The sequence below is a fragment of the Apostichopus japonicus genome, chromosome 15, assembly GCF_037975245.1.
Source record: "Apostichopus japonicus isolate 1M-3 chromosome 15, ASM3797524v1, whole genome shotgun sequence".
Lineage (NCBI taxonomy): Eukaryota > Metazoa > Echinodermata > Holothuroidea > Aspidochirotida > Stichopodidae > Apostichopus > Apostichopus japonicus.
Window position 1 is genome coordinate 25,445,250 of NC_092575.1, and position 16,645 is coordinate 25,461,894.

At 36.3% G+C, this 16,645-nt stretch overlaps 1 protein-coding gene across 1 annotated transcript in view; it reads right to left on the reverse strand.

Moving 5' to 3' along the window:
- Window positions 1-16,645, reverse strand: part of LOC139981396 (ribosomal protein S6 kinase-related protein-like) — a 52,218-nt gene that overhangs the window by 16,270 nt on the left and 19,303 nt on the right. The window contains exons 4-5 of the mRNA XM_071993760.1: window positions 15,276-15,344; window positions 960-1,032 (exon numbers count right to left, since the gene is read on the reverse strand). Coding sequence (XP_071849861.1) covers window positions 960-1,032; window positions 15,276-15,344 — 142 coding nt within the window. The remainder of the gene's footprint in view (window positions 1-959; window positions 1,033-15,275; window positions 15,345-16,645) is intronic.

The window sequence follows — 16,645 nt, forward strand, 5'->3', positions numbered from 1 at the left end:
GCACTGTTCTGGCAATGATTGGTAACTGTATTAATATGTTGTTATCAAATCCTAATTTTGAAGAACACTGGATTAAGATTTTTAAAGGAAAACATAAAATACATTTTTGACATCATGCATGTATGTTTGCTTGAAAATCATTTTTGGTACAAAATATGTCCTCTGATATTGTTTTTCTAAATGATACATATGAATTGAATGCAATATTCCCCAGAATGTTGAGAAAATGATCTTCTTCTATCAGTCAAAAAAGAAATTTCCCTCTGGAGACTGGACTATCCTTTTGAGTTTGGTATTAATTCTGACCAAATGGGAAAATGCATCTTATGTCCCCAGAAAAGACAAAGACTGGACAGTATCCAATAAACTGAATAACCTCTAAACAGGCAACACACAATCAACAGAACGGGTCACATCAAACTAAGATTGAAAACTAACACGCTACGGCAGATATAATGTACTTCTTTATGTGTTACCCATGGTAATGAATATAACTTACCTATGTGAAGGTTTAACTTGTTCTGCCACGTTTGATGGATTTTCACTATGAACATGTACCACTGGTAACCATGGTAATGAATATAACTTACCTAAGTGAAGGTTTAACTTGTTCTGCCACGTTTGATGGATTTTCACTATGAACATGTACCACTGGTAACCATGGTAATGAATATAACTTACCTATGTGAAGGTTTAACTTGTTTTGCCACATTTGATGGATTTTCACTATAAACATGTACCACTGGTAACCATGGTAATGAATATAACTTACCTAAGTGAAGGTTTAACATGTTCTGCCACGTTTGATGGATTTTCACAGTTATGAACATGTACCACTGGTAACCATGGTAATGAATATAACTTACCTAAGTGAAGGTTTAACTTGTTCTGCGACGTTGATGGATTTTCACAGTTATGAACATGTACCACTAGTAACCATGGTAATGAATATAACTTACCTATGTGAAGATTTAACTTGTTCTGCCACGTTTGATGGATTTTCACTATGAAGGGATGATGACTGATCATAGTCTGAGGGAGAAAGTAAACCAGAAGAAATGGCCAAGTAAGGAAAAGTTGTGCCAAACCAAAACAAATAGACTTCAACAATGGTAGATACATTTTAGAATGGATGTACATGCAGACTACAGCTGCAACAACCAGGATATTGAATTCACACATGGCCCAAGGGATGGGGGTGTAAGGGGGGGGGGCAATCTCCACAGTTGTGAGTACACCTATGCAAAATGTTGGCATCTTTGCTAGCTTCTTAAAGCAGATATCCACATCCATTTCCCATCATCATTACCAGTTCTCTAAACAATTTATTTGTTATACAATCTTAACTATTACACCCTCAGCTGAATACTGCATAATTTCTCAAATGTAGACCTGAATTCTTGCACACTTTTAAGCTTTTCTTTCGTTTTCAATTTTGAAATTTTTCATTAGATTAGATTTGATTTTGGTCGTAAAGGTCCATCATGGTCTGGAGGTCCAGTAGATGCATGATGGACAGGTCTGGCCTAAAGCAATGGACTACAGTACCTTACTAGCATATCAATGAGTATTCATGTAGTTTGATAAACGTCAAGTATACCTACATTGGCCGCTATGTATAGTACGCTCAGAGTTGTAAATAATCTGAGGGAACCACGCATAAACAATGAAATTATAGAAGGACTCTACTGCTGAAATCTGCAACCTACTAGTCACTTTTTGAATTTTTACTGAACCATTTAAGTTTTGGGAGAGTAAGGATATAAGTTGGCCTAAACAGTATTCTATAAACCCAAAGCTTTCTAACTGGGCTGTAGTTTGTCTCCCTTTCCTGCAACCAAAATATAAACTTGTAAAATACCAAATTTCAAACCATGAATAGTGCAAAGTTTTATGATTAGGCAGTTCATAACTGCATGATTCTTTTATTTCCATTGTTAGATTTTTAACTGTTTTTGCTACTAACTGTACCCTTACTACTTTGTTAGAGGGGAGAGATGGGAGAGGTGTAAGAGACTACTGGTATATCATGGGCTGCTCATTGGACGAATTTACAACTATCAAAATATGTTACTTCATAGTAGCTACATCTGTAGGAGCTCTAAGCAAGTGTTCTGTGAATATAAGCAATATGTCGACTGAACAACAGAAAAGATAGAAAACCATCTATAACAACGTATGTACAGTAAGTCATTTGTCAAAGTCATCTCCTGGCAACGATCAGATACAGACAATTCTGTATATTATGATATGAGCTTAACTGGCTGGAACATACTACAGAACTGTAGAGATGAGGCAACAATATGTCTGATTCTGTCGCATCATCAATCGTTAGCCTGATAAATGATTGATTCCCAAGGCCAATCAGGCATCGGAACAGAATAAATCGTGACGAATGTAAGGTGACTGCTCTCAGAGACAGGGAGGTGTTAAAAAACCTTGAATTATACGAGAGTTATCTTTCATGGTTGATCGATCCATGGAAACATGTTGATGCATTCAGGCGTTGATTCGTGGGGCTGGTTTTTAGTTTTGTGATTTAGTGAAATTTTGAATGGATTTCAAACTTTTCATAGAGCTCTATACAATCCACACAATTACCCTAAACCACAGCAGAAAAGATTTATAATCCCGCAATCTAAGATGACTATATCTGTAGTGGACTAATTTACGAATACCATTGAGGGATTACTCAACAGGACAAATGGTAAATATTTGCCAAATTTTGCCATTTCATAATGAAAATATCTCTGTACATTTATGATTTAGCACTTGCATCATGAAGTGTAATCGTTAAATTGGACAAAGCAATGGATCAGACAAAACATTGATATGGCTGGCCAATCAACTGTGCTAATTTGCAAACATGATTAAGATCAACATTCAAGATCAAGTTTCAAATTCACTTTTGAAGAAGAAAAAAAAATGTCCCAAACTCTGGTGGAAAAAAAAACACATTCTACAATTATACATTAGTACTTTAATGCACGCTTGAGATCTGTGATTCTCTTTTAAATGGCAATAGAGTGAGTATACTACATATACTCATTGCAACTACTATGTTAAATTATCATCATTAATTTTTAAGCTTGTTGAGTGGAAAACACTGGAAATAACATGGTGAAGCTACAGTATTACCATAATCTGTTTTTTTATATTTAATGAAATATATAGATAGTAAGTCCAAATGTGTACTGAGGCGACACTAACAGATAACTACAAGCTGCCCTTAATTTGATTCACACATATTCCAGTTAACCACTGAGCTAGTGAAACCCCACCCAGTTCAGACAATTTTTTTCTATGCTGTACTGCTTCAGAGCACTCATAGTGTCAGTATGAGCAGTACAGTATGAATATCATGTTTCTATCAGATAACAGTTAGGAGCTGTTCATACTGTCAATACCACTGCTTTGAAACATGATATGGAAGAACAGTTTAGAGAGGTATTAGCATTAGGAAACTGTCCCAACTGGCTGGAAACCCATCATCCGTATTGAATAGTTAAAAGCATGCCAAGGTTTTGAAAATGATACCGTGATTTCAGTCAATTGACAATTAAAGGCCTGATATGTATGTTCAATGTTCATTGCCAAACTACACGTGCACAAAACTCCACACAATGGTATACAGTTTAGAAAGTTGGCCCATTGCAAACTCAATACACTAAGAGAAAGAAAGAAAGAAAGACTGGTTCAGCTTGGAAGAAACAATCAAATTACTCTCAAATTGATAAATCTTCCAAGGAAAGAGATATTAATTGAGCACCAGTGGGGTGTTAGTGACCCTACTCAATGTATAGTCATTATATACAAGACATGTTATCATGCAGGGACATACTCTCTCAGCCGGTATCGCATTCTACATCCAAGATGTTGCTAATTAAGAGTCAGTCTTACAGGAATGTCTCGCAGAGTTCAGCCAGGATATCAAACTTTGAAATTCTAAACAGCAAGGGATAAATGTGTTTCAAATTGTGATAGGAGAGCGCTACAATGTGCAGGGGAATCATGTAATTTACAGCTCATTAATGGAGTTTTGACAAAACACTGTTTTAGCCTTAATTAATGAGATGCCAATGGGAGGGATGATAAAGGATCGCTGGCCTTCATTCACTGACAGCACTACTCCTTTGTGTAATGACAGAAGTTAATATCACCTCTGGGTAACATCTTATCAGCTGGAATTTACATAATTTACAAAGAATAGTCTTTACTGCTGCACACATGTTCAAACTTAGCATTTTGCAAACAGCTTCAAATTATTTTCCTTCATTAATCTTGAATCATTAAATTGTCTTCTTTTTGGCTGTTTCAAAACTCTTTGCAAGTTCAAAGAAATCTGGGAATTAAAGTAATAATTTTCACTTTATGCAATTTTTAGCTAAAATTGAGAGGCCAGTAGTGATGACCTTTATTGTATACACTGTTAGTAATAAACTATTCCCAACTCTTTTCAAGACCTCAAAACTTTACTATATCCAGGTATTTATGACCAGGAATACCTGTCTCTATTCAACATATATGAATAGCCTACAAACTTTGTTAACATTTTAATAAATGTTCCCCTCCCCCCTCTCCCTCCCCAATAGACATTTCCAGCTGGACATTTGCCCACTTCCTGTTCCTTTTGGATCTACCCACAAGCCTCCTGTTCCATATCACAGCTCACGAGTAGGGCAACTATCTATTTAACCAGGGAGCTGCTACTCAAAGCTGTTCAACATTTCATGTTCTGTACTAGTTTGTTTTAGGTATACCAAAACATGGCTTAGGATTGTTTGTAGAAAACCATGCATTAACATAACTTAATAATAGGACTCTTTAAGGAAAGGAATATATGAGTAGTTCCTTGGGAGCTAGAAAAATAATAATTTCATTATGAGGAATTTGTACTGTTTCATAAAGAGTAGAAACAGGATGATCAGAATCCTGGATATATTTTTCTTGGATATCATTAACACCAAAGGGGGGGGGGGGGGGGAAGCAATGCTATCATCATCTTTCAACTTACTAAAGTAACTGATAAAAGATGTAGGCTGCCAGATAAATCCTCCCCACCTTGTCAGCTGGCAAGATGAAAAAGGACCTTTGGGAAATTAAGGAAGCTTTTAGTAAGATGAAAATCCTGACTGATGGAGAAGCAACAGAATGAGATACTAAAGTATCTCTACAGGTACAATGTGTACAGAGTACAACAAGAGCTGCCTGTACCCAGTGAGACAGAGACAGAGACTTGCGTCAAATTAGGCCAAAGTTAAAAACCTTATCAAAATATGTAGGAAATTCTGGAAGAGATGTGGAAAAATTGTAGTAAAATTTGATGGAAGAGTTATATTTATCAACTGTGGTACTGTACATATAAGGCTAATACAAAGAAACTTCCAAAACTTATTGGTTTGGGTATTTACCTGTCTTGAGCTTACCTGTCTAGCCACAAGCTTTGTGTTGAAAGGTTACCAGTTCATTCTAGGCACGGTAGAAAGAGAGTGCTAAGGTCGTGGGGAGACAGGTAAGCAAGGAGTGAAGTCAATTCAGAAATTTGTGTACTTTCGTTCATAAAATCTCATGGATGTATTTTGAGAACAATTTCTAAGTCAAGAAAAAAAAATTCAAAGCTTCCTGGTTTGAAAGTTATAGGTAGAGTGAATACGTTGAGACGATACAGGGTGTAAGAGAGTAGTAAATTAAAGTAAATATACAGATTTACAGTGTTTTTTCTTTTAAGGAGAGGAACCCCCATCCCCCTAAAACGAGACAGTTAACAAATTTGCATATATATACTAAAAAAATTAACCCTGTGTAGTTAAAGTAAGTTACAGGGCCTGACATATCGATCCTAGCAGAAGCAAACCAAGGTTCCTGCTAAGATTGAAAACATTAGGCCATCTAACTTTATTTTAATTTTAATGTTTGTTTGAATTTATCAGTTAATGCAGTAGATCATTTTGAGTTGTCCTTACTTGCAATGGTGCATCACTTCCAGTGCTACCAAATGAAACCTAAACAAGTAAACTCTATGAGTAAATATGCAGTTATTCCAGCATTCACTTGGACAGTGACCATACCCAAAATTTTCTTTGATTAAGAGTGATATAATTTTCTGTTTCTTATTTGTTTCTTGGGTTGGGGGGATGGAGGGTGGGGGGAAAGGCAATGGAAAACCTGGAAGGATAGCTTGCTCAAACTTTGCTTGCCCATGTATAATCAATGGAACCTTTGCTGTGCCCTTACCAAAGCTGAATTATGTGAACTGACAGCTCAGTTACAAAATATGTCTTGTTTGGTCAATCATTCACAGACACAGAACTGTCCAAGTATTACTCATATTAATAAACGTTCTATCACTTTTAAAGCAGCATTTTGCGTCCTTTTCTATGATATTTCTCAACCTCACTGACTCCACTATGCCATAACGACATACATAACTAGCTTATCTATTTATATTTTACTTCAAATGGTGGCATAAAAGTCGAAAAATTTGCAACTTTCAACTCTGTTTTTCTCCAAGATATTTTCCGTTGGGATCCCAATTAACCTCGCCCATAATATGAATATTTAAACACTACGAACGTCATTTACCAATACGTAATCCAACACCAAGCTTGATTTGTGTACAGTCTATATGGCAGCTGTACCAGGGAGTTCCATAACAACTCCCTGGTTGTGCCAACGAAAAGTCTTGAATTTATTTTTAGCAACGGCTCATAACTAAACCTGCATCTCTGATTGGTTGAATTCAAACTAGTGGGTTTGGGGTACTGAATGCGATTAATTTTAAATGTGGAATTTTGTCGTTGATACTTTTCTCATTCTCTGCAAATATCCTTAATTACTCGCCAATTAACGATGTTGGCAGGGAAAAACTTGGCTGATATCTTAGTTTGCTGTTTTGTGATTGATATATGTAAAAAACTCGATGGACATGTCAAAAAAGTAGAAAACGGCGACCAAACGCAAAATGCTGCTTTAAGTTTAAGTGCTATATTGTACCGTAGGATAAAAAGGTAATATAATCAGGATAGCCTTGACAAGAAACTAGACAATTTAAAATTCTAATTTACTCAACTCAAACTTAACAACAAGCAATAGACAATAAGTGTTTTTTTTTCATTTGCCATGTAATTGTAAGCTTAGAATTGCATCTCCCAAGGAGCCCATCTGCCAAGAATGATCCAAGCGTTTCATATCAATTACCTACCAGCCTTTACATTACATGACCTATATGTATCTACCATGTACAGGAGAATAAGCCTAAGCTGTCTTTGTGAAAAAAAGAAAGAAAAAAAAACTATCATATTTCAATTCTCACAGCAGTGCTGAAGCTGATCAGGCATTCCTTGCGTCTGTCAGCAGTAGGGATTCTGAAGCAATATCGAGCAAGAGATATCCACATGTTTATGAAAAACAGAGCATAAATATATTTGCGTGAAACATGATCGAGCATAAAGGGAAGTGGGAACTGACAGCCCGAGGCCTCCACAGCTGCATGAATGAGAATTGAAGAGGATTAAAATGTCATGCCTTGTGACATTGCTGTTGATGTTACATCATCATATCTTGTTATTGTGTGGTAAATTTTTACCTTGGAGTTAATACTACCTTGATATAACAGGTCATATAATTAGGCTGAAATGCACTACATGTCTAAATCAGCAGTACTATATACCAAATGGAATGATAATGTTAGTGCCGCCTTCCGGCTCCTGATCCTGTCATGAGTGTAATACTTGCCTTAGGCATTTATAACCTACTGTAGCTCATGACACTGCAAAAGATAGCTTGATATAAATGGGAGAGGGGGGGGGGGAATTAAAATTTCATCTTTAACTTTTCTTGCAGTATGCATAATTGCAGATGCATCGATTTGTTCCATCAAAGAACAAAAGTAGACAGCTAAGCTGATTATCTAGAAATTCCCATGAACCAAACTCCAACATGAAAGGAATTTAACCTGTCCTCACAACTATATATACTGTAGTTCTAAATAATTTTTGTAGGTGAAAACTGCATGTACAGTATTGTTCTATATATATGTATATATATATATATATATATTAATAGTAAACTTATATAATTAAAATTATTTTTAATTAAACAATGAAATATTAGGTAGAGGAATAATGTACTATAATAAGGTTTAGGGACAAGAAGAAGAGGGGAAGGAAGAATATATGCTGTGGGACATGCAGAAAAGGGATGACTTAATGAATTATTCAATGCTTACAGTTATGTTCTAACAAAATTGTGAAGACAACTTAACTTAATGATGCACAGAATGAAATTCATACGAAACATTCGCTGTTATAGTACTACAATATGCAACACAAAATGGGTCAAATTGTACACATACAGTACATACGTTTCCTGTTGTACAAACACTTGCCATCGTGCACTGAAGTACCGCACCAGTGTGGTTTTGTGGTATACCAATTATTCCATCTTATTTTTCTTCTCTTTTCTACTTCAAACTCTTCTTTACTGTTTATGACACCACCTTCAGCTATGGGTGAATTATCCAATTGCTTTCAGAAAAGCCAACCATGTTTACCACTGGACGAAACGAGGGTAATGTGAGAAATTGAGATGAAGACGGTGAGCCAAGCTTTCTCTTCGATTACCAACAAAGCCACCTGTCACCTGATCGATTTCAATTTGATTTTTTCCACCGCAATTCAGCTTTGAAGCCTCTGGTCACATGGCTCCTTTCTCACACTTAAAACCACACCTTGCAGCACTACACTTGTATACAGCTCTAGTGAGAGTAAGAAAACAAGGTTTAATAGGTTACCCACTTTCAGGAAGAATTTAGTCAATCTGAACTATACAGTACTATATACGAGTTCCAGAAGATTTTTTGCCAGAGGCTTCAAAATTGAAAATAACATTAACTGATAACATGTAATTTGTAAAGATGGACAAGATCTAGAGTAAGCACATGATTCTACCAAATATGCGCCACAATATACCTAACAGCTATTCAGCACTTCACTGATTTCTGTAAAACTTATGTGTTCTGGTCAATCTTTTCGCAATGCATCACAAATTTGAGAGCGAGTTAAAATGAATGCTATCATTGCTATAACATTGAACCTTCCTGCATTGTTCAAATTTTCCTTCAATATTCAAATTTTCCTTCAAGGTTAAAATTTTCCCTCATGAGGGCAGCTGGGAAGAAAGGGGACATAGCTTGTGTTTTCCAAGAAGCAAGTTTGCTTCAAGAGCTAAACAGATAGCATGCAGATAATTACTGCCATTTATGCCATCTGTGGGGTACCATTCTCGAGAGGCACGGCAACATTTCTTAACTGAAAACAACGAAGGCTAACAATTACTTACCGTAATTGCTGTCAGTGATGAATTGTTTCAATCAAGTCTTGCACTGTAGTCGAGAATTAGTCATGCCAACAGGGAGACATGACACTTGTAGCATAAGACATATTATATGGTGACAGATCCCTGTACATTCGGCCTATTACTGTAGGCACAATATCACTGTATCAATATGGTCACAAAATCAACATTACAAGTTACATTCTAATTCTTATTTTTCAAAATGTTCAACTTTTTAAAAGGAAGAGATCTCCCATTTAGGTTAAAAAAAAAACACCACTACAAAGTATACGTATGTTTCACATAGACCACATACTGGAAGCTTGATAACTCTTTATTTGCTGTGAATTTAATACAGCGCCTATAAGTTGATCTTGATTTTTGATCAACTAAAGGTAAGTACTACACATTTAGAATTACACAGGTCTAGACAGGGATACCTAAAGAATTGTGAATATGAAATGGGGGGGGGGAGGGGTGTAGGTCGCTGAATTCAAACTGAGACATTTGAGGAGGCGGATGCCCTTCAACCCATCCTCCTTCCTTTCATTGCTAAAGTTTTCACAAATGATGGGTCTTTTAAATCAACTGACTTTGTCTAGTGAATTGTTATAAATGTAAATGTTAGAAATACCCTTTTCTTGAAAAGAAAATAGAGGAAAAAGAATTACACAACCATCAGTAGATTTGAAAAACGGAATAATGTAAATTATGATTTCCTTTGTTTGTCACAACTTGACTGAACTTCCAATAGTTACCTAAACATTTCCAACTTTTGGATTATTTTGTCAACTGCCACTCGTCTCTTACCCCCCCACCCCCTTAGACACATCCCTGCCCCTAGACACAACAATTGGATGAGATATGAACAGTATAGCTGTATACTGTACACAGTCTCTACTAAACAACTATCCTTTTTTTTTAAAAAAGTCACCCAAGACAGAGTCTGCAGGGTACAAAAAGCAAATGAATTTAAAACTAATCCACTCGCAACTCCATTCCCCTTACATGGAGATTGCAACCATACGATCATGACTAATATCTGTTGTGAGGTCAAGTGAGTAAAACACAAAGTGGACTGTACACATGTGCATTCATCTCATCTCTGTGTCCGCTCTAGAAATTAAACCTACATAGTTTCGTAGTTCCTTTCGATCACTATTAACATCTCTAAACTTGAATGATCATGATCATGATGTTCATCAAGATGAGACAACATGCCCCAATAACCTTCCGCCTAGAGGAACAGAATCAAGATGGATTAGACTGACATCTCTAGAGCACCTTTTACATTAAAAGAATTATTCAGAAGTATCGCTAGAGGTTACACGTACCTTAATATTACACCTTTTATGCAAATAAGGTTATCACATGACTGAAGTCTCAACTGAATGGCATTATCAAATGACGGACATCTGCCCTATTTTACTTTGATGACAAAATGAGATCTTATCCAATTTTCTTTTTCTTCTTCTTTATTCTTTTCTTTTTTTCTTTCTTGCAAGTGACATGATCACATGATAGATTTACCTGCCTCCTATTGGTGAGAGTAGAGATTTCAAAATACAGCAGTAGCTTCTCCTAGCACAACCTTAAGGTGCAAACGAAACTAACTGTACAACTTGGTTCAAGTGACATGATCAAATTTTCAACATCTACTGTAATGAAAGTCTCACATGTATCTATGTACAGTTGCTTGTTGCTAATGAATTTATCACATGACAGGAAGTCCCATACAGCTGCTCGGTGCAAATGAAATTATCAGCAAAAGCCTCATAGATCTACTTTACTACAATACTTCGTCTTGGTATAAAGAGAAGCAAATTTAGTAATTTAGAATAAAGTTTATCTCAAAGAATTCTGATATCCAATAATCAACGTTGCGACTTCTTTCTCACAAGAAATATTGATGGCAATGTATTTATAATTACCAGAGAGTCAATGACTTTTCTATAGTAAAAATGATGATATTTTTCTTAAAATGACTGAGATTAGTATTTACTGCCCGTGGCTATGAAGCTCAATTGTTTATTATCCAGGCTTGTACATAACAAATTATAAATGTACCTTTCAGTCAATCAGTATCTATATTAATACAGCTGAATGTCATCAATTATAATTGCTGTTTTGGTTGCATCTCATCAAAGTCTCCCATTTCATATAAATTTATTCATTTTATTAATTTACTTTACTTATAATTTATTACTCATTATCAATTTTTTTTTACTCATTTATTATTATAATTGTATTTTTTTTTTTTTTTTTGGGGGGGAGGGAGGGTAATTTACCACACTTTTTACTTTCTTTCCATCCTTACACTGCATGGCCATTACACCTGCCGTCGGCAAATGAAACTCCTCCTTTCTAAAGTCAATTTTTCAGGATAAGAAAATGACATGGATGATTAGAATGGAGATGTGCAACGGTGAGGCACAACGGGGACATACAAACCTACTTAGAGTCAAGTGATCGATGAGTGTACATCGGGGCATATCGTGATCGGTGTGGAGGGGATTCTCGGCGGTGAAAACTTGCTTCTCGAGTAGAAACTCATCATCTCATCGAATGCAAATGATGTCGCCTGCCAGTTTAAAATTCTACTGGGTCAACTGGGGGGTACTCCAACAAAAAAAACTTTGGTATTAACTTGCAGGACACAGAGGGAACTGCTCAAAGGTTGTCTACCTCAGTAGGTAGTTGTCTCCACATTTTGTGTTTGTGATAGAAATTTGGCGGCAAAAAGTACCTACTCGCAGGTGTCAATTCCCTTGCTGATTATATTCCCATGTACATACATAGAGGATGGTCAATAGGAACGTCGTAAAATCCATACAGGACGACAACAACACTAGAGCAGACGACACTTGTCACATGACCTGAACTATTTTGATATGTTCTCATGGCAACAAAGGAACACAACGGCAAGGCTATTGCCTGATGATCGCCACAGTGAAAAGAACTTAATGTGTGCGTGAAACTCTTGAGTTGCATCACTATGGAATAGCATGTTTATACATGTATAATACATGTATACTAGTTTGCATGCAACAGAAACAAATGCAAACTCATATGTAGGTCAAATCCAACAAAGGCCAATAGCACCTACAATGCTTTATCCTTCTTCTCAGCCTCCGATGTGACTGACTCGATGTGACTGACTGAAATTTCATTATTTCAACAACTTCATGTTATTAAAATTGCTTAAGGACAATTCACTCAGATTTTCTTTTCGCTGTTGTTCTTTCTTATCTATTTTTCTTTTTTTCCCATCCACCAAGTTTTTCCATTTCTCCTTTCAGCCAAAAAAGACTGACATCTCAGACTAAGGTTCATGTTTTCTTTAGCATTCTCTGCTTTTTCCGTTTTTCCCCCGGTGTTGAGAGACGATGGCACTGAGATTGTATAGATCTCATAAAAACAAGAAATACACAGTCTTGATTAACTTTGCCATGAGCAGCAGGTGCGGACATACCAGCCTCTGTAAAAGCATCCTGGAACGCTATCACGGCACCAGGGGAAACATTCCTCCAGGAATCTTCTGCTTGATTTGCTCAAAGTGAAATCAGGCACAACATTCGACTGTTAAATCTACCACATTTATGCCTTTTCTGTTAGGTTCAACTATTTGGATTAGAATAATCACATATATTTGTTAGAAAAATATGGTCGGGAATGCTACTATCGGATTATTGATCACGTTCATACATTCTTGTGAAGGGAGAAAAGTCTGAGAGGCTTTTGAGGCAGTTTTTTGCGATTTTTGATGATTTGCAAGGACATTTAATGAGGCCATATTGCTAAAAAAAACTTTAAGAGCTTAAAGGGGGATGATTCCACTTGTATCTCTCACACTACATCTCATGTAACACTGTTCCATAAAAATTTGCAGCCTTTTAATAGTTGCAAGCCCACAGTTGTATGTAAATTATTGGAAGAGCTTTGTTCAGATTGTAAGGTTCACAAATTCCTTCAATGGAGAGCTCTGAAATTTAAATACCACCAGGAGTGAGTAAAGTCAGCACTGATTGCAAGGAATAGAAAATTCATTGGGTAACATGTAGGGGCATTCCCAAGCATTCAGATACTGTTTATAGCCATACATGTATATGATTGGGCTATTCCTACTGTACCATACATATATTCAAGTCAATGTGGTTGTAATCCAGTTACTGTATATTGTTGCCATATATTCCAACTCGCACACTTCGTTCCTCCAACAAACTGTATTTAACTGTTCCTAAACCACGCTTGAAGACCTATGGTTACAGAAGCTTCAAATACTCTGCCTCTTATCTCTGGAACAAGTTACCAGATCACAATCGAACATGCTATAAACTTTCTACTTTCAGAAGTCTATTTAAGTTAAGACCCACTTTTTCACTTTTTCTTTTGTAATTTACTTTCTTTGTAAAGCGCCTTCCTTGAGCAGTGACTTTTGTTTACTGATTTGGCACTATACAAGTCTCATTTATTAATTATTATTATTAAAAAAGCTAATAGACATTTAGATATCATGGAATTTCTCAACACAGATATCTGTGTACAATCTGTTTTTTGTTTATATAGGATGAAGAGGAGGGCAGTATTGGAACAGTTATTGAGAAAAGACAAATCTAAAAGCTTTGCCAGGAGCACTAGACACAGTACAATGCTAGTACAGCAGCTAAGTGACAACCTACATATTGTACTTCTACGTGGGATGAAAATCTACAACGAGTATTCATGCAGACCTCGACAGAAATAATTATTTATGCACATCAGAGTTCAGACTGATTAAACATTCATGATTTCCTCTCTGTTTTCTCACTTCATTTAAACTGGCATCATATGGTAGGTCACCAGTTCATACACCCATATCAGCTACTACCTCATTCCCCCATAGCGCACAAGAATGCATTAAATATTGATTGATCATTAATACGGGACATGACATCCAACACAGCAGCGGAAAAGATTATTCCTGACAGCCTAGTTTACTGAAACGGAAGTGTTAACATTCCTCTATGGCACTGTAAATAGGGATGGATGTGGTACGTCCAGGGTCGTACGATGTTACAAGTTCATTGCCTATAAATTGTTAGGGGCTTGTTGAAGGGTATATGCCGTGACTGTATTTAGATGGGTTTTATAATGATAGCTCTGTGGAGAGTGCAGTGGTAAGAATAAACAAAGGACACTGCACATTGGGCCACAGGATGAATCTTACGATGGATTACTCTCAAGTGATCCGTAACTGTTCAAACTTAACAAAATGAGGACAGTTGTGTCCTACCTGTGGAATCTGTAGAAGAGTAAACACTTACAAAAATTGAAAATATTGATCAAAGGAAATTGATAAAAATGTTGGGAAATTAATATGTGTATCCCAAGTACAGTACTTTCTTAAATATAGTGGAGTGGTTTTCAGCAGTCTTTTAAGTAAATTTCCTTGCCTCTTCTTTAATTGCTCTGGTGAATACTTTATCTTTCTGTGACAAATAATGTTGTCTGTATCTGGTAGATCACAGTTCTTGGAATTTGGAACTCATTTACTCAAAAAATGATTTAAGAAATGAAGAAAAGTTAGCTGATATATATCCAAATCATAAATATAATTTGTCAAACTGTTGATTTTTTTTTTTTTTTTTTAAATACAATTGTCATCTTTAATGAGGGTAGTCCTGCTCAGTTGCAGAAGCTCTGCTTTCCAGAGGAGGAAGAAAATGTACAAACTAATAGATCTTAGGCTAGATTTGTATGAAGGACGATCCACATGCAGAAATCGAGGTTTCCATCTTCAAAATAGCTCTGCTATTTGACTTCTCTTTAGATTGCACAAGTCTCTAAGGTGAACCAAATCAAAAACTTCCACACTCCGCAATTCTATCTACCTTGAACATGCAGTCAATTTTAAATTGGAAAATATTGTTTTTATTTTTCAGACAAATGCAACATTTTCTCACCTGAATACTAGCTTCTTCTTTACATTGTTTCACAGCTTCTCCTCGTAAGACTTCCAACTTTGATAGAACCTGCAGGGTAAGAAGAGGAAATGTGTATCAGGTATGACCATCAGAAAGCTCAGAGCTTTAAAGCCTGGATACTCAGATATTATGTTGACTGACAACTTCACACTCATTTATCAGACAGAGACATTAAAACAGACACACGCTACAATGCTATCAGTAAGGGTTCTGCCTTTATTCCCCAACATCTTTGTCCATAACTCATGGATACAACTGGCTAAGATTCCGACTTAAATATGGGGCAGATTTAACTCATCCCCTTCGGCTTAAATGACACAGATCTTTGTGATGCAAGGCTTACCCAACTACTGTACTGTATCTATTTGATAATCAAGCTCCATTCTGGAGATATCAGGAATTGTGTTTACAGGCTGACATTTTGTCAACAAGGTGTGATGTCATAGTGTCACTAGGATAGACTGCAACATTTATCTTCCCTTTGTTTGGTCTCTTATATTAACAACGGCTATGCAAACAGTTTCGTCACTGAAATCACAAACGCCAGTATTAGGCCACTTGAAGATCCTTTTACATTCAGCAGTAGCAATACCCAGCATGAAATATTATGGGGGTGGGCGTGGGGGGTGGGGGAGGGGGGAATGTTGCAACAAATAAAGAATTACACTATACAAGCATCTATGCAGGTGGCTTGTGATGATATCACATTTAGACTTCAGTCTTGTATGTTAATGAACATTAATAGTGTAATACAGCCGAAATAGTTTCTTACTTAGCTGTAGGTGAAAATAAATAGTTGAACATGACAAATGTATTGATTCCAATACATCTACAGTACTGTATCTCAATCAATCGTGATGGTTGGGTTTGTTTATTCCTCCCAAGAGTCGAGAAGATAAATCACTCCCTATCGTTCACATACCTCGGAGCACTTGCGACAATTTGGTGCAATTTACGATAATTCAATAATAGCAGAGGTAACCAGCTCCTTTCATGTTTATGAGAAGACTCAACTTTCTACATGTCACAAGTAATACTCCGTGTCTGTAAATCGTCAAGTGCTCTTCCTATCCCTCACCAATAATTGTTAAATCAAACCTGAAACTGAATTAACATTTTTTTTTCTCTCTATAACCAGCTTAAAAAACTACTCAGATTGATGTCTCAATTCCAGCTGACTTAGCATTTTATATTCTGCGCTGTATGCGTCCATCGGTACTTTCAAAACTTTCATCAATTATTGTAAATGTCAGATGCGAAATACAGTACTCTAGGGCTCTATTATGACAATGTTCATTTCAAAATGGCAGCTTTTCAAAATCTAGTCTACATATTCACAAATGTCTATC